This window comes from Paroedura picta, chromosome 5, assembly GCF_049243985.1.
Source record: "Paroedura picta isolate Pp20150507F chromosome 5, Ppicta_v3.0, whole genome shotgun sequence".
Lineage (NCBI taxonomy): Eukaryota > Metazoa > Chordata > Lepidosauria > Squamata > Gekkonidae > Paroedura > Paroedura picta.
Genome location: NC_135373.1, coordinates 61,113,534 through 61,133,440, shown reverse-complemented (window position 1 = coordinate 61,133,440; position 19,907 = coordinate 61,113,534). Strand labels below are relative to the sequence as shown.

The 19,907-nt window shown below is 42.9% G+C and overlaps 1 protein-coding gene across 5 annotated transcripts in view; it reads right to left on the bottom strand.

Annotated features, from left to right (window-relative positions):
- TAFA5 (TAFA chemokine like family member 5) overlaps window positions 1–19,907 on the bottom strand; it is a 373,750-nt gene that overhangs the window by 86,006 nt on the left and 267,837 nt on the right. For all 5 annotated transcript variants that reach the window (XM_077338251.1, XM_077338252.1, XM_077338253.1 and 2 more), the window contains exon 3: window positions 1,406–1,533. In XM_077338251.1, the coding sequence (XP_077194366.1) occupies window positions 1,406–1,533 (128 nt within the window). The remainder of the gene's footprint in view (window positions 1–1,405; window positions 1,534–19,907) is intronic.

Here is a 19,907-nt window from a genome sequence, read left to right as displayed (position 1 = left end):
TTAGGGCTGGACAAAAGACTCCTAATTAGGTCATTTGGCTATCAGAGACCCATTATGCATGGCAGCAACCACTCCATGCTGCTGCTGGGTCCTTACACCAGGGTGGAATGCCCCACCACTTCCTGCATTCGCACAAGGGAGGGGATCTCCCAGCATACACAGACTGCCCTGTGTGCACAGACTGACACGTGTGCAAGCACAATGCTGGGGCTGGAAAGCCCAGTGCACTATCTGGCAATGGCAGCAGCAGCAGGGGGGGGAGTGGGGGTCATGGGCCCCCCACTGCAGGATGGCAGGGATTGGCATGCCACTCTCCCACCAAGGTATGCTTGGGGGAATGCCCCTGCATGTCTGCCACTCTGTGGAGCTGACAGGGGCATGTGGTGTCCCTGCAGGTACACTGTAGGTCAGTGAAGGAGCCAGGCCCAAAGGCCCAGCACTTCTGATTCTGCCCAGTGCTGGCCCAACCTAATCCCCAGTGGCACCCACAGTATCTCTGCGAGCACGGAAGTCTCTGTGTAGCCCCAACTCTGTATCTCCCTCTAGTGGACTCAGGGTTACATTTGCGTTCCCTTACCACGGGCCATCCAAGGGCCTGATTCGGGGCAGGGCTGGGTGGTGCCCAAGATGGAGGCAACATCAGGCAAAATCGGGAATTAGACCCAGAGCCCTGTTGCTGTCAGTCTGGTCATTCCAACATGTCCTACTATTAACAGCCTTGGAGTCACACTCACATTGTTGTAAGATGATACTCAAAATGGCTTTGAAATCCAACAACTACATATTATCAAACCATAACCACAATCATACAAACATTTCACAATAATACCAGAACAGAAAAACTTTTCAACAAAAAATCTAAATGTCCTAGTGATACAGACTAGTAGATGATTCTAATGAGGGATTTTTATCAATAAAGTGCCATCACCAAAAAGATCTATTTCTGGTTAACAGAATATCTCATGTTAAATAGTGCTGACAACACCTTCTAGGCTAATATGAAGGGGGACTGAATAAATGTACTTCCTAAGATATTAGAGCTATGAAATGTAGAGCTATGATAAGGTCAAAGCTAGCATCTTGATTTTAAAAGACCAAAAGTGCACCTGTGGCAGATATTTACAACTGATGTCATATACTTCCAGTTGCCTGCATCTGATAAAATCCAAACAGCATCACTGTAGATTGACTAAAGCTTCTGGGCAGTACACCACATTTAAATAGTCAAGCTTAATGGTCCTCAGAGAATGGATGATACTGTACAAACATAAGCTTGTACATTAATGGAAGATATAGGATTACAATGAAAATTAATTTGAGAGAATATTATTTGCTTTCTCAAAATTTACAGCTCAGTTGAAACAAACAAGCAAAAAAAGAATACAAAAGAACAGAAGAAACTTACCGTAGTTGTCTTTATCCGCCCACCCGGTTGTGTACAGGTCCAGCCTGATTTATTGATTAGCAAATCACAGCCTTCTCCTTCTAAACATGGAAGCATTTCACACCACTGTTTTGTTTTTATAATGCGGGCTGCAGAGAATAGGAGAGAGAGATGGAGAGAGAGAGAGAGAAAGAGAGAGAGAGAGAAATTGTGGAAACATCAACAACTATGCAAATACTTCTGTTCTTGTGGCATAAATTAAGTATTTTGGAGTGCCTTTTCAGACCAGTTAACAGCATCTATAGCTTTCTGTAGAGTTGGCCAGTTTTAGAACTCATTTTAAATAATATTACATCTCTTGATACTACATATTCTTTCTGCAACAAGACTTGTCTTTTTCTGTTACCATGAGCATGTAGCTCTTAAAGAACCTATGAACTATATCATTAAAGAGCAAACTAGAACAAAGATTCCTGAAATCTCAGGTTTCTCCCCAAGGGTTTTAAAAAGAGTGGTAAACAGATTAACCTCCCATGAAGAAGTTGATGGTTATAATACACAGAGGTCTCACTGAATATATGTGAGATCTATGCATCATGTGTACTGTATTTGCCGGCATATAAGACGACTGGGCGTATAAGACGACCCCCCAACATTTCCACTCAAAATATAGAGTTTGTTACATTACATTACAGTACTATGGGCCACTATGGGCAGCTATGTCTATCCCAACTGAAGTGTACCCGGCGTATAGGACGACCCCCCCCCCACTTGGAGGCATGTTTTTCAGGGGGAAAAGTAGTCTTATACGTCAGCAAATACTGTATTTGTTAAAAAACATACTTATATAATTAATGTTATTTGCAGCACCGTCCTCTTTATTATCATTTGAAGGAGACATTATTAGATTATAATGCTATAAAGTTAAAAACCACTGCATTAGGAGTAGGAATGGGTATGTACCAGAAAATTCTGGTTTGCTTTGGGGTTCGGGGTGTTCTCGAATTGAGCCCCTGAACCCAACTAAATTAAAAGACCCAAAATGAACTTGGCCAGTTTGGGCCACTACACTTAGTTTCTCCAGGCTTAGAATCAGGGGAAATTGAAACAGACTGCTGAAAGAGCTGTCAGCCATTTCAGCAACCCATTCAACTTTCCTGTTGTAAGGAGGGAAAGCAAAATTGATTACTGAAATGGCTGACAGCCATTTAAACCTAACAACTGATGGGTAAACCTGTGAGGCTGTTAGATTTAAATAGTTGGCAGGGATGTCAGCAATCCTTTTCAGTTCCCTCTTGCTGGCAGCCATTTTAGCCTTACAATGGAGCAGGTGCACTGTCTGCTGTTAGGGGTCTATTTTGCTTCCTTCCATTTGGAAATGGGGAAGCAATGTAGAGGCAGCTCACCTTCTATATTTAAATGGCCTGAACCCCAAATCCAACTGAATAAAAGTTCCAGGAAATGTCTGGAGGAGTCACCTCCCCCAGACCTCAGTCAAATTTACAGTTGTGAACCGGTTTGTACCCATCTCTAACTAAGAGATTTGTGACTTGCTTTTCCCAAAGCATTTTAAAAAGGAAATTGCAGCTGTGTATAACCATGGTTTGAATTAGGACAACATAGGAAGGCCTGGAGGATGATTGTATATGGGGTCGCGATGGGTCGGACATGACTTTGCACCTAAAAACAACAACAACAAGGAAAGGCAAAGGCTTTGATTCCTCACTCATCTACTGTCTTTACCTTAAGGCTAAAATGTGACTGGTTTAGCAGAAAGGCCGCAACAGAGAAGTCATACACACTCTTGATAAACTAAAATCACAAAAACTAAGAAAGAAAATAAGCATTACTACATTTCTAATGTTATTTAAAACAAAACAACTTTGTTGACTAAAATACTAAAAAAAATGTTAAAGCAGAAGAAACAACACAGATATACACATGTGCATGTTTTCCACATGATTGTTATTCTGTGATTCAGTCAACAATTAAACACAATTATCCTTTATGCTTCTCAACAGTCCCTTTGAGCATTCTATTGAATTCACTGCGGTCCATAGTTACAGCAGGATTTCTCAACTAGGGTTTCATGAAACCCTGGGGTTTCTTGACAGACCTGGGTATAGTATGCACGGAGCTTTCATTCCATTCTCAGGTCGATTCAGTCCCTGCCATCACCACTGAATGTGATTTCCATTTTGATTTTGTCTGATTTAAATTTTCTCTGTGCAGCAAGCATGATTGATCCAGAGTGATCCTACCTTTATCCTACAATATCCTAGAGTAGATATAACCCTCAATATTTGAAGAATTGGATTGAGAAAGCATGAGAAAGCATGCGGACCTCTGGCTGATTCAAATTTGTTCCTGAACTCCTTGGTAGAGAAGCCCTGATTGGTCAGTTCCTGGTGTCCAGGCTTAAAGGGGAAGCCCTAACTTTTATCAGCAGAAGCTCCAGAAGCCTAATCTTCTCTCGGTAGAGATTTGCCTCTTGGTTTTTTTCTCCCTCCTCTGCTGTCTCCAATCCTCTTCTACCCCCTCCCCCTCATTAAAGAAAAGAAAGAAAGAGGATCCTGCTGTGCTTGGATCCCTCCTCCCCTTCTGAGATCCCCTAACCATGTGCAGAACACTTTTCTGTTTCAATGGGGGGGGGGGGGAGGAAGACCCGAGTTCAAATAGATCTGGATTCAGCAGGTTCCACAACGGAATAAACAAAGTAAGTGCAGATTCAGCCCAGGAAGGGTTTACCAAATAGGTGGGAGTTAATTGATTTTAATGTATTTTTAAATGTATTAAAAATGTATCAGGTGATATGGACCATATATAGTCAGGTCAACTTGCCCTCCTCCCAAAATGGCCGATGAGCCTGGAGGGGGTGGAAAGGGGAGGGGGGCCCTAGGTGGGTGTGTACACAGCTATGCTTTCCAAGCCTATTCTGAACAATCAAACCACTTCTGGGGTTTCTCAAAGCCTGGAAAATGTTTCGGGGGTTTCTCAATGGTAAAAAGGTTGAGAAAGACTGAGTTAGAGTGTTAGACCAAGATATGAGAAACCTGATCAAGGTGAATCTAACTAGGGATAAGGTTCCCAGGTAGTTCCTGAAAAATAGTTAGAAGGTTGTACAGCTACTTGGAAATGCAAAAAAAAAAAAAATCAGTTCTAGGAACTGTCTATTGTAAAAATGTAAGTTCTTACCATAGTGCTTCTGGATATTCCTAAAGCTACATAAAGCTATTCTCTGTTTTTTGACTCCTACTTGTGGATATGACTCTGATAAATGGACTGGTTTTGATTCCTGACTTGGCTTTACTGATATCTCGACTCCTGCTGGCTCCTTTGACTCTCTCTTTTCAGCTCTCCCCTGGATGTTGGTTGCCTCAGCACGTGTTAAGACACGGACTGGACTTTGACTCTGTTAAACGGCTTCCCAGCATATTCCTCCTGGCTGCCGCTGGGTGCAGTCAGATAGGGCAGCACAATTTGCTTCCTGTTGGGAGACCCCTCCTGCTGCCTTATGACAGTTTTTTGCCTCCTGACAAGGTGGCAGAGAAGCAGGAAACATGGACAACCCAAACTCCTGCCCTGCTCCATGGATTGTCAATCAATGCAAGCCACCAATCAAACTTCCTTCTCCTCTGAGTCCTGTAATTAAGTGGTCCCCAAACTTTTTATCCCCCTTCAAGGATCGCTGCCTTGTGGCAAGGGGGCTTGCGTAGCTCAGTGAAGCTATGAGCTATACCGTGCAGGGCCACCCAAGACGGACAGGTCATAGCTGAGAGCTCTGACAAAAGGTGATCCACTGGAGAAGGAAATGGCAAACCACTCCAGTATCTTTGCCATGAAAACTCTATGGACAGTTCCAAAAGGCAAAACGTTATGACGCCGGAAGATGAGCCCCTCAGGTCGGATGGTGTTCAATATGCTACTGGGGATGAGCAGACGGCTAGTATGAGTAGCGCCAGAATGAATGAAGCGGCTGGGCCAAAGCCGAAAGGACGCTCAGCTGTGGAAGTAACTGGTGGCGAAAAGACAGTCCGATGCTGTAAAGATTTTTATTCCATAGGAACCTGGAACGTCAGATCCATGAATCAAGGCAAGCTGGACGTGGTTAAACAAGAAATGACAAGACTGAACATCGACATTTTAGGAATCAGTGAACTAAAATGGACAGGAATGGGTGAATTTAATTCAGATGACCATCAGGTATACTACTGTGGACAAGAATCTCACAGAAGAAATGGAGTAGCCTTCATAATCAATAAGAGAGTAGGAAAAGCAGTCTTCCTGTGATGGTCCATGAATTTTGTTAATGGTATTCTTTGAAAAAACCTGGTGGGCTCATTGTTCACTAGGCTATTTTGTACAAGGTGTGTTTATTTGTTTATTTAAGTTCACAACACAAACTGTCATGGCTCAATCTAGTTCTTTGGTGGTCTAAAAAGTACCTCAGGGGCTTTTTGCATACCTGTATGGAACGTTATGTGTTTCAAAATTGCTATTACAAGCGGAATAGAAGAAACATAAATGATCCAATCAGAATCACTTTGGGAAATGTACACAGAAATGAAAACATAAATTTAGCTATATCCCACTGAGAGACAGGCAGTCTATAAATGTGAAGGTTTAGTATTAAGCATCCTACTCATTGAGCTCCTGGCAAATAGATGGGGAAGAAATTGAGATAGTGACTGATTTTATTTTCCTGGGCTCCAAGATCACTGCAGATGGGGACTGCAGCAAAGAAATTAAAAGACGCTTGCTCCTGGGGAGGAAAGCTATGGCAAATCTAGACAGCATCCTAAAAAACAGAGACATCACCCTGCCAACAAAAGTGCGTTTAGTCAAGGCTATGGTATTCCCAGTTGCAATGTATAGTTGCGAAAGTTGGACCATAAGGAAGGCCGATTGTCAAAGAACTGAGGCTTTTGAACTCTGGTGCTGGAGAAGACTCTTGCGAGTCCCTTGGACTGCAAGGCGAACAAACCTGTCAGTCCTAGAGGAGATCAGCCCTGACTGCTCTTTAGAAGGCCAGAACCTGAAGATGAAACTCAAATACTTTGGCCACCTCATGAGAAGGAAGGACTCCCTGGAGAAGAGCCTAATGCTGGGAGCAATCGAGGGCAAAAGAAGAAGGGGGCGACAGAGAATGAGGTGGCTGGATGGAGTCATTGAAGCAGTAGGTGCAAACTTAAATGGACTCCGGGGAATGGTAGAGGACAGGAAGGCCTGGAGGATCATTGTCCATGGGGTCGCGATGGGTCGGACACGACTTCGCACGTAACAACAAACTTTTTATCACCAGGGACCGGTCAATGCTTGACAATTTTACTAAGGCCTGGGGGGGGGGGTAGTCTTTTGCCTAGGGACGTCGTCGCTGCCTGATCCCAATATTACTATGCATTCTGAAGAAAACATTTTACTTGAAGTCACTTTGTGACCGCATATCTATGTGGACCACACCATGAAAAAAAAATCAAGCAGGAAATAGAGATGTGAAGGTTGGTGCAAGGGCAGGCAAAATGCTACTGAGGCTATTGTGTGTTTCTCCCTCTAGACAGACTTGCCCCTGTTTGTGCCCCAGCTGAAAGCATGGCAAGAAGAGGGAAATCATGATTTTGCAATTTCCCTCATCACAAAGCAAATTTGACGAAAACTCACACCTCCCACTGGAGAGCTCCAGGTTGCTGTCAATGTCATGTGGAAGTAGCACTAAAACCTGTGAATAAAGAGAGGCTGTCCAGGGGCAAATTCCTCATGTGGAATCGGTCTCTGACATTGTAGTTGGCTTTGTTTCTTATGGGGGCTATTTTTCGGTTCTGCCTGCCATCTTTTGTCAGAATTACAAAGGTACCTGCAGGGTCAAAAATACTGGGGATCCCTGACCTGGATTATGCACAACTCTCATGTGTTCAGACCAGAAAACTTATGAAACTGTAGTTCTCAAAAGAGATAATATTTTCCTAAAGAATCCTAGTGCTGTATCTTTACAATTCCCAGGATGTTATAGTAGTTATGCTTTGCTTTAATTTTAGTGTGTATGGCTTCTACATTTTTTTAAAGAATGAAGTAGATTAAACACAAAAAAGTAGATTAAAAAAAAGCAGTCAGGGTGGGCCAGAAAGAAACAATAGCTCTTTCTATATAGGGAACACTACTGAGTATCTGGGGAAGACTGTTGAGTCAGCAGTAAAGAGCTAGAGCAGTGTAGTGGTTAGAACATTAAGAATAAACTCAGGAGCCCCACTCTGCCATGAAAGCTTGCTGGGTGACCTTGGGCCAGTCACATGTTCTCAGCCTATGTATAAAACCTTAAGCGGTATGTGTGTTTGTATGTAAATACACAAGATGGAATACAGCCTATACATCCCAGGGTGCATCTTAATCTAACAAGAGCAGATGAGGTAGGGGAATAGGATTGGTAGCCAAAGTGCTGGGAAAATGGGACATTAATGTTCCCCTTCATGGACCATATTTCTGACTGAAGCTGTTCTAATAGGGAAAAAATAAAGTCTTTGTCTACCTTCCCTATCAGAGCTAACTGAAGCCTAGGGAGGCAGTTATGGTGCAATAAATGTTTGACAATAATCTACATTTTGTGGAGAAGTTCAATGCATTGTTCAGGATATATAATGGCAAGACTGTAAGTGTTCATAGACACTGATTCTTACCTCTCATATGGAAGGAGAAGTAGCTTAAGAACTATTCCTTCCTCTACCCCCAGTACTGGAAGCAAAGTACTTAGCAATTATCCAGTAACCACCTGATAATTCAAACTAACCAGAAGCAGCTGATGAGTGAGGAAAAGAGTCAAGAATCAATGCCAACAGACTTCCAACACAAGCAAAATGGACAGCTCGGGTCAAATCATAAGGTTTGCCATTGGGCATATATTGAGGTTCATATTATAGCAACAGCTACCCAAGAACTGGTACCAGGTCTAAAAAATACACATTGACCAGTCAATACACTTCTTTTTCTTTGAGAGCATTTTATGCACAAATAAGCATATTTAATCTATGTCTCCAGAAGAACTTTCAAGAATCAAAATCATATATGATTTCAGCCATAAGATAATGGTCTCAAAAATCCCTGCAGGAATTTAAAATCAGCCAATTTCAGACCAATAATGACGTTTTCCCCAGCACAAATAAAAGTTGCCAGACTACAATTTTTCAGTGTGAAAACCTATCACACACACACACAATATGCTCTCCTGAAAAAGCAGCTGCTCCAGTAGCTACACTGGGGATTTTTAAAAACAATATTTATTTATTTATGATGATATTTCTTTGCTTCCTCTTCAGAGTCCTATTTAAGGTGGCCTGCAATTAAATGCAAAACTAGTAAACTAACTTTAAATGGATCTGAAATATGTTCTCTCAAATTCTACCACTGCTGTAGGGGTGCCTTCCACACATTATTGGAATTAGTGCTATTGGTAGAAATTGAAATTATCCTGTAAGGACAAGCCAACCAGTTGCACATAATTTCTGACATGCAATGGAAGGCTGTATCGACACATCACTGAATCTTCAGTAAGCTCAGTTAACTGCGACAGCCTCTAATTTGGAGAACTAGGTTTGATACCCCACTTTCCACATGCAGCCAGCTGGGTGACTTTGAGCTAGCCAGAGCTCTCAGAGCTCTCTCTCTCAGCCCCAGCTACCTCCCAGGATATCTGTTGTGCAGAGAGGAAGGGAAGGCAGTCGCAAGCCGCTTTGTGACTCCTTTGCGTAGTAAATTGCAGGGTACAAAAAAAAATTATAATAAAGTTTATGTCTTTCCGTGTCTAGAGTCAGTGTGGTGCTAGAATAAGATGTGAGAGAGCCATCCAAATTTGAACTTGATCATAAAGTTCTCTGGATGATGATGGTCCAGTCATAATCCTTCTGCCAAATCTATGCTATAGGATATTCCACAAATCATGCATGCCACTGAGTTCCTTATACGATGCAAAGATGGATAGCATATACCATTTAGTCTCAAGGCTGCTGTGGCATAATGGTTAGAGCGTCGGACTGGGATCTGGAACAACCATCTTCAATTCCCTTGCTCAACCATGGAAGTACCAGGTGATCTTTGGCACTTCACAATCTTTGAGCCAAATCTATGCTCAGAAGGTTTTTGTTGAAAGGATGGAGGAGAGAAGAATGATGCCGAAAGCTACTCTTGTCGCTGAGAGAGCCCCAATATCACTGCTCGGTCAGAACAGCTTTATCAGTGCTATGGCAAGCCCAAGGTCAGCTGGCTGCACATGGGGGAATGTAGAATCGAACCCAGCTCACCAGATTAGAAGTCCGCAATCCTAACCACTACACCAAACTGACAGAACTATATTTTCCCTTATATTCTCCAAAGAGCACTATGTTCTTCAGGATCCCCAGCCCGAAAAGAGGTGAAATTGACCTTGACCAAGCCCCAGCCTGGAGTGCGCTCCCAAGGGAGATCAGGGTCCTCCAGGACCTTGGTCAGTTCTGCAGGACTTACAAAATGGAGCTATTTCACCAGGCTTATAATCAGGGCTCAAAATAGCATCCACCAGACATGCTGGCCTTGCTGTTGGAGGGGGGAGTAGAAGGAGAGATGGCAAATCATTCCTGATCTTAATCCTCAGATTGGATTTTGAGGGGCATTATTGGATTACAAATGTTTTAAGAATTCTATAATTGCATTATGTCTTATACTGCTGTTACCCACCCTGAGTGATATGGAAGAGCTGTTTGACATGTTGCCTGCTCCCTTTGGGGAACGATTTAAAGGGAGCTGGAGGCGCACCTGTCACCTGTTCAGTATGCCAGCCACTTCCTTTAACTGCTCACCTCACCTTTGCAAGCAAAGCTGCCTGCAAAGGTAGAGTGATCATTTAAAGTGCAGCAAACAAGTGATAACAACCGGTGCACTGCCCACTAACTTTAAAATTTAAAGGGAGCAACCCACCTGTCATTATTAGCTACTTGTCAGGGACTCTCTTCCCCTGGTAGAGAGGAAAACATGTGCACCCCCTATATATATATATATATAAAGGTAAAGGTATCCCCTGTGCAAGCACCGAGTCATGTCTGACCCTTGGGGTGACGCCCTCCAGCGTTTTTCTTGGCAGACTCAATACGGGGTGGTTTGCCAGTGCCTTCCCCAGTCATTACCGTTTACCCCCCAGCAAGCTGGGTACTCATTTTACCGACCTCGGAAGGATGGAAGGCTGAGTCAACCTTGAGCCGGCTGCTGGGATTGAACTCCCAGCCTCATGGGCAAAGCTTTCAGGCGGCTGCCTTACCACTCTGCGCCACAAGAGGCTCTTATTATATATATATATTTGGCTGATCTGATTTGTCTGAATTTAAAAAGCTATTCATGTGATTCAGATTCAGCCCAAATTGTCTCTGGCTGATGTGTTTTCTGGTGGGATTTTTGTGTGTGTACATATCTAATCTCTACTTATACTTTCATATAACACCCCCAGTGTGAAACTGACCAATAAGGCACAACCTCCACCCCTCATAAAACCCTCAGTGCTGTGATTTTCTCATTGGTGTGCATTGGTGTGCATAGCCGGTTTTTCTCATTGGTGTGCAGAAAACCTATCCCATGATTCCCAAGAGAAAATAGAAGGAAAAAAGGATGTGGAGTGCAGGCACGGGAATTGTCTTCACTGAAAATTAGAAGGAAACTGCATGTGCAGAAAGGCCAAGTTCAGTCTTGTCTCCCTGACTGGTAGTGGCTTTCTGGGGTTTTAGGCAGAGGTCTTTCACAACACCTCCTAGATAATCCTTGCTTAACTGGAGATACCAGCGGTTGAATATTATGTCTTCTATTCACAAAGCAGATGCTCTGCCACTGAGCCATTGCCCCTTTCCAAGGCATCATATTTATAACCTGTTTCACGTAGGCATTTCCCATTTCAATCTAAATCAGCAGATTACCTACTGTGAGGCCACAATGGCTTCTGGAGCAAAGTATTTCCCAAAGTGTGGAAATCCTAGTTTTGAGGGACCGAACAAATAAAGAGTCCAATTGCTTCAGGGTATTTAGTTTTTGCTGTCTAACAAGGGATGTTAATTGAATGCTTGCCTCTAGAGGGAAATCTTTGTCAGGACTCACTGTGCTCGGTTTCCATCCCCTGCTGTTCCGCTCTGCTGTATTCAATTAGTTTACTGGATGCTAAAGTTAAAAAACAAAAACAAACCCCCCCTCCTGATCTTTTACAGGCCAGCAGAAACCACTACGGAGACCAGATTTTTATGATACTTCACACTGTCACCAATACAACGAGTATGCTGGAACTAATGGGAGCAGGCGGGGCTATCATGAAAGCACAAAGTAAATGTTAAGAAGCTCAAGAGGTAAAGGAACAACCTTTTGTACTAGCATGTCATTGTGTATTTAGTGCTTATCATTACTGTGTTCTTTCACTTCAAGTAGCTCCCTTGTGTTTTGCTGGGCATCTTTTTGCCAAATGTTAGGGAACAAAGGAAACAGAGATCCAAATCAGCCAGTAATGCTTTCAGAACCAGTAGGCTAATTATCTTACCACCCACCTCACCATTATCTGGTGATCTTGGAGAAACCTCTACAGGAGCTGGTTGGAGCTCCCATCCTTAGCACATTCTCTGTCACTGATCCTCACTCTTTTCTGAATATATGGAAAATGAAGAATATAAAATCCATAGTTATAAATCATAAAACAAGTACAGGTTTTTGATCTGTGCTAGCTACAGAAACAAAAAAAAAACCAGACAAATTTATTACAAGTCCATTCAATGTGGTGGAGCCTGATTTTAATGATTTATCATGCTCAATAAACAATTGTTTGCAGTTCAAAATTAGTTACAAATGAGTTCCTTTCAGGCTTGTTTAGCAATAGTTATTCAATAGAATTCCACTGTAGAAAATCAACTCCCCTTGCTGATGCTTATTGGCCTGCAGTGTACAGTTTTGCACATTGTTACAGCAATGAAATAGCAATAGAATAGTTGATGCTCTGAACAAGCAGGTTCTCCTATTAGGCATGCCAAACAAGGGGATACTAGCCTGCCTAAGACTGGAAAAGCATGCTCTCTGTAAGGTAAAGGTAAAGGTATCCCCTGTGCAAGCACCGAGTCATGTCTGACCCTTGGGGTGACGCCCTCTAGCGTTTTCTTGGCAGACTCAATACGGGGTGGTTTGCCAGTGCCTTCCCCAGTCATTACCATTTACCCCCCAGCAAGCTGGGTACTCATGCTCTCTGTAGCTTATATTAACTGCCACTTTCTATGCCAAGACAATTCTCCATTATTAGACCAATTTCAGTGGAATACCAGAATTTTAGGATTTCTTAAAATTATGCCAGTCCCTTTCTAGTTTCATGGCCAACTTTGATCCCCCCCCTTTAATCCCCTCCTACTACTGCAAGGGTATTCTACTGGGGGTGGGGGTATAAATCTTTTGAGATGAAAAAAGATGAGCTCTTCCCCTTATGCCCACCCATCTAATGTGAAAATGAAGTTCTCAGTACATGTGTATGATTAACCCAATGTCATCGATATGCATAGTGTTTTGTAGGCAGGGCAGCATTTCTTTAGAAAAAAGTATACAATTTAAATTACTCTAGTAGTAGTGGTATGATGGCAGGGATGAAGAATGGAAAAGGGAGAGGCAGTGATATGCCCATATACAGATACATATGCTGGGATTCTAGCTTACTTGAGAGTTTACTCAGCAGGTCTTCTGAATGCTTATGCACCAATAGGGTTTCAATACAGAAGAAGGCAATGGACACATTTCTTGTGTCAAATGAGTCAGTTGCAATATGTGATTTAGTTCAATTTATCTGGGGTGGGAGGGTTACTGAATCAATGCCGATTCAGTTTTTGCGGGGCGGGGTCCTCTAGGCCAAATCACACATCCCCATAGGAATTCAGTATCTGAATCACTGAAGCCTGAATCGATCCAGGTTTCAATTTGGATTTCCCAAATCAATTTGGCTCCATTATACTTTAGGGAGTAATTAAAGTTAATGAGAAATCTAGCCTCAGTGTATTCAGTGGCCTGGTGAGGAGAGAGTTTGAGGTAGAGGTACCAAATTCGTAACATGGCTGATAGATCCTCTCCTCAAAAATATTCCCCAGTTTCAAAAGATTGGTCCAGGGGATTAGATGCAATGGTCACCCAAAGAAGGTGCCCCCATCCTGCATTGTTTCCTAATGGGAAAAATAGCAAAACAACACAAGCCCAACAGTCTGTCCAGGAGAATAGGCCAGCCCAACAGCAGGACCAGTGCCACTCTGGCAGTGCCAAACCCAACAGAACTAAGTTCACATTCTCTGAAGTCGAAATTAAGGGAGAGGGAGCATTTCTTTAGGGACAGTGGAAACACTGCAATCAATGTACCAGAGCCCAACAGCAGAACCTCAGGGCCCCTCTCCAATGACTTTCTACTTTACAGATTCTCTGAGGTGAACTTAGCCCTTTTGCTTAAACCCGAATTGCCCAAACCAGAAAAAGCCAGTGATTCGGGTGATTCAGATTTGCTCAAATTGATTCCAGGCAAATCAACCTCAACATCTCTAGTTGCAGCTCGATAGCATATTCTTGTTCTTCACAGTGTTTACTTTAGTTGGAGGAAGGAACTGAAACAAATGCTTGATGTCTTGAATACAAACTTTAATAATAAAACAGCCTTTAAACTTGTTAGGCTTCCATTACGTTTTTAATTTGTTGACAATATTGGAATATGCAAGATCTGCAGTGTGCATGAATCAAAAGGATATGAAGAATATCCTACAGGGGACATCAGGGAGATGTACAGTAAATAAATTTTGATTAGGTATTTTTAAAAATAATATTTTCCTGTGTCCTGATTGGCTCAATAGGGGACTTCTCCTTTGAGCACATGTTCTCTCTACTTGCCTCCACAACAAACAGTATAAACTGAACAGACAGACTTTGGGCATTGATTCTCTCTCTCTCTCTCTCTCCTTTTGTTGTTACTTTTCATAATAAAATATTTTATTCTTTTAAACAGACATATGCGCTGCTCCTCTTTGCATATTGCAGCTCTGCCAACAGATAAGAGGGTTTTAATTGCATAAACCCACCCTGGTATATACCTTTCCCAGAGTTTCACTGAAACAGATCTTTGTGGGAGGGAGAGGATCTTTGAAGTGCGTTCTGTGAATATTCTCACAGTAGTGATTACTGAAAGTAGTGATGCATACTCTGTGTGTGGAATATTCCTGTGGTTTTAAAGTTTACAATTTTTGTCTATCAGCATTTCTTCAGTAGCAGGAACTGCCAAGAAGGGACAAAAACTACTCAAAAGTGGTAGCCTTCAGCTAATTAAATTTTATTTTAAAAGGTTCTCTTTTTTGCATCTTAATACAAGTTTTTCTCCCCAGGCAGCTCTTGTCATTGTCTCAATGTATTTAGTAAGAGAAGAGAGGCAATAAAATATGCTGCAAAGAATACTGCAATCTTGATTCCCCTTGTTTAGTTTCTGGGGGAGCTTTTACTTGTAACACACAATATTCAAAAGCCAGTATATGCTGAACTGAGGGGGCTGAGATGAGAATGCAGAGGCTGTGTTAAAGGAAGGGATGGAGGAATAGACAGACCCTTTCCTTAGGATCTTTGGAATGAAGCCTGTCATCAGCTGTTTCAAGGTAGGAACCATTTGCCAACCGCAACCCCTATGGGGCAATGGCATTGCTGAATTTCATGAAACACAGGCTAAGTTTCACATTAGGATACAATGGCCAGAAGAGCTACTGGTGGTATGTCAAACAGCTACACATGGCTCCCAACCTGCTGAATATCAATGTTTTAAACTATTTTAAACTTTAATAAATATTAAAAAATTCCATCTAATGAGGCACATTTAAACATTTCTTCTCCTGATAACCTGTAGTTATCATTTAATCTGTGGTTAAGGTAAAGGTATCCCCTGTGCAAGCACCGAGTCATGTCTGACCCTTGGGGTGACGCCCTCCAGCGTTTTCATGGCAGACTCAATACGGGGTGGTTTGCCAGTGCCTTCCTCATTCTGTGGGTAATAATTTTAAAAAGGCTTTTAACCATTACAACTGCCAGCCTTTATAATTAAGCCGAAATGTTTTGGTAAAGTCTGGCTATCTCTCTGTGAAGTACATCTTACCATTCTCTGCCTTTAAAAAATACTTGCCTACAGTTCCCAAGTCGTCCTCCTGACAACTGACTGTTTGGTTGTGGTGGTGGTGGAGGAGGGAATCAAGGATTGTTCTCATGTAGGGAAGATGCTTCCATAACTGAGCCTTATGGCCACTGCCCATATTCTCAAAGTGTTTTCATTTGTGCAAAACCTTCTGGCTTCCACTGTCTCATTTTCTTTAAACAAACGAGATCTGAACACAATAGAAAAATGGGCAAATGAGAACAAGATGCAATTTAATAAAGATAAGGGTAAAGTTCTGCATCTGGGTAAGAAAAATGAAAAGCATGCCTACTGGATGGGGGATACGCTTCTAGGAAACACTGTGTGTGAACGAGACCTTGGGGTACTTGTGGATTGTAAACAAAATATGAGCAGGCAGTGTGATGCAGCAGTAAAAAAGGTGAATGCCATTTGGGGCTGTATCAACAGGGGCATCACATCAAAATCACAAGATGTCATAGTCCCATTGTATACGGCATTGGTCAGACCACACCTGGAGTACTGTGTGCAGTTCTGGAGGCCTCACTTCAAGAAGGACGTAGATAAAATTGAAAGGGTACAGAGGAGAGCAACTAGGATGATCTGGGGCCTATGAAGATAGGTTGAGGGACTTGGGAATGTTCAGCCTGAAGAAAAGGAGGTTGAGAGGGGACATGATAGCCCTCTTTAAGTATTTGAAAGGTTGTCATTTGGAGGAGGGCAAGATGCTGTTCCCATTGGCTGCAGAGGAAAGGACACGCAGTAATGGGTTTAAACTAGAAGTACAATGATAGAGGCTAGATATCAGGAAAAAAAATTTCACAGTTCAGCAGTGGAAAAGGCTGCCTAAGGAGGTGGTGAGCTCCCCTTCACTGGCAGTCTTCAAGCAAAGGTTGGATACACACTTTTCTTGGATGTTTTAGGATGCTTCGGGCTGATCCTGCATTGAGCAGGGGGTTGGACTAGATGGCCTGTATGGGCCCTTCCAACCCTATGATTCTCTGTTCCTCCTTTTTTTTATTGTAATCATAACTAACCTTCCGAAGGTCAGTAGTGAGCAGGCAGGAGACTGAAAGAAAACAAGAACAGACACTTCAGAACAGAGGTTCCCAAAATTTTTCAGGCTGGTTCCCTCCTTGGCTCCCAAGCCGCATCTCTAGTATCACCCCCCCCACACACACACACACAAGCAGACTGCTACCCCGCTACTGCCTCAAAATTCCTCCGTTTCCCCCTATTGCCCCCAAATTCCTCACTGCACCTTGGATGCTTCCACCTCTCCCATGGTGAGAATACCATCCACTTTGGGAACCCCTACTCCCATAGCCTGGATACAGGCTATATGAGGGGTTGATGGGGGTACCAGTTCCTTGGCTGCACTGTGAGATTATCATCTTGTAATGTTTTCTTTAACTATGAAGAGGTGGTTTGTGGTCATGTTTGTTCTAAAGGTAGATATATGTGATTATTTATTTATTATTTAAACTTGTATACCGCCGTTCACCAAAAGGTCTCACGGCGGTTCACAATAAAACATTAAAATCACAATAAAAACCCATAGGTTCCCATGATATATTACACAATAACAACAAAGATGGCATTCTAATCCTATAACCCCCATCTGTTCAGTCAGAGGTCATAACGTTGGTTTCATGAGATAAGGAGCTGGCCGATGGATCTAAGGGATCCAAGATGGAACCCAGGCTCTGCCTTGGCCTCAACCGTACACCTGGCAGAAGAGCTCCTGGGGAAAGCAGGCCCTGGAGAAAGCTGGTAATTCCAGCAGGGCCCTTAGCTCCTCTGGGAGCTCATTCCACCAGTTGGGCCAGGACCAAAAAGGCCCTGGCCCAGGTCGGGGCTAGGCGAACATCCCGGGGGCCTGGGACAACCAGTAGATTCATAGCTGCAGAGTGAAGGCCCCTGCGGGGGGCATAAGCAACCAAGCAGTCCCGCAGGTTCACCCCTCCTAGTTAATCATGCCCATGCTGTGATTCTTTGGCAGGCTTCTGTTACCTGCTTGCAGTGCAACAAAAAAGATACATGAAATCAATCCATGTCTTCCAGGAAATATACCAGGAAAATAGTCAGGGCATATTCACTAGCTCCTCATGCCATGCTACAGAGTAGCAGACCACAACATGGTGCCCACGGGCATGATGACGGCTGCCAAAACCTTCCTTAGCATCCACTAAGGTGGGTGTGGCCAGGAGGGGTTTTGCCTAATAGTACTTCTGATTGGTTGTGCAGATTTTTAAAAAAGGTTTCAGCACAAGGATCTCCACATACAACTAAAAGCCCACTGTATATACGCCAGAATTTTCTAAAACAATATATTCACTTGAAAACACATCTTGTTAAGCAGAGCTATTAGAGTTATGCATAACCTCACTCCCTGACATTTTGTGATTGCTGCTACCTCCTGTGACATTTTGTGGTTGTACTCACCACCCTGTGTTCAAATTGCAGATTCGTCCACAGGCTCAAAAAGGGTTGGGGATTCCTTCTCTAGATTCTAGGATTGAAATTTCCTCTCCTTCCAATCCCCATCAATCAACAGAAAGTTAACACATAGCCTACACAGAAATCAAAGTTGCACAATAAATATCTCCATCCTACCAACATTCCCAAGCTCTTCAAGTGAGCACTCCATCCCCTCTGCAGAGAACACAAGAATATATTTTAAAAATGCTTACTGTAAAAACCATGGCAGGATTTTGATGCCAATATGAATCCTGACAGACATACAGGCAGACTGCACTGTAGAGTTGGTGGGGACAGAAGTTAAACTTCCTCCTTCTTGACCCCTAAACAGCATTTGTCATGCCATCTTCTCTCAATCAGTGATAGAAACATCAGAGAAAGTGAAATTATGGGACGGACTAGGAATGATTAATGATGAGTATATGACCTCTCTCAATATTTTCAACTTTCCTTCAAGTCAACTGCTATGAAGAATTCAGAGGAGTCAACACCTCCCCATTTCCCTTATAAAAAAGTCCTTAAATGAACTAACTTCTATGGAAGGGGGAATGTAGAGAGTCGATACATCAGGGGAATCCTACTGAAGTCTGTCTTTCCGCTGTAAATAAAGCAAGTGGTTTGTAACTGTTCATATCTTAATTGGTTGCAATATGTTCCTTTCAGTACTTTTTCTCTCAGACAGACTCAATTTCTGTGCTGAAACTAGTAGAGCACAAGTGGGTACCTGCAAGAAACTTGCACAGCAGCTATCATATCCCCCCTTCTCCTCCTACCTTGCTCATACCCCTTTCCTCCCTCCTGCCATCCCTTTACTAATTTTCTCTCTTCCATACATGCCACCCTCTCTATTTCTGCCTTGTCGTCCCTCTTTTTCTGCCTCCCCATCTCATTGCTTTTCCTCTTTCTTTTTGCCCCCATCACTCTCCCAGCATCTCACCAGTTTCTTCCCCCTGCAAAGCAGCAGCAGTTGCAGCAGTAGTGGCAGCACACCCAGTCATCCCTCTCCCCCCTCCCACAGCAGCTCTCTAGGAATCAAAATAGATATGCTACCTACATATATCAATTCCCCTTAAATTTCCCAGCTGCAGACTGGACAATTTCTGGATGTTTTGGGGGAGAACCTTGGGACGATGAGGCTTGGGGAGGGAAGCAATTTCAACAGGGCATACTGCAATCTCAACAGGGCAGAATTGTTGTACATCTGGTGATCTCTAGCTCTCACTGCTGTTGGTCAAGAAGGATTTCTGGCAGAAGGAAGCCAGAAAGCCCAAGACCCCAAAGGGCTAAACGTCATCCAAACCCACCAGATGTGAAGGGCTAACCCCAAAGGGGATCCTCCTCTGATCACCCCCTAGACCACCTCTAACAAGTTTGCCTGGGGCAAGACCCAAGATAGTTCCTCTGAAAACCACCCCAGGATAAAGACTATTGGTTGTGAAGGATTCCCAGCAAAGGCAAGTGCCAAACCCAAAACTGTAAGGGTAAAACCTCAGCCAAACTCCCCAGATGTGAGGGGACAGCAACAAAGTGGACTGTCCTCTGAACACCCCTTATATTACCTCTAACAACTGTGCCTGGTGTTGCCTTGTGACATCACCTTTGGAATTAAATGTATATTTTAACACACACACACTTCTATTAATAATAGTTTGACTATTTAAGCTGTACAAACATGCCTAGTATAGCCCTCTGCTTACCTGCTTTTTAAAAAAGTTCATTGTCTAAATTCTAGCCGAACAATGACAATTAGCAATACAGTCTTTAACACCATTTCACACCATTTATGTCAGGGAAGTCTACTGTTTCCTTTCTAATGTCAGTGGAACTGTTTGTATACTAACTATAAAGAACTCATTTTCCTCTCTGTCTCTAAAGGTGTTGCATGAGCCATTAATGCGC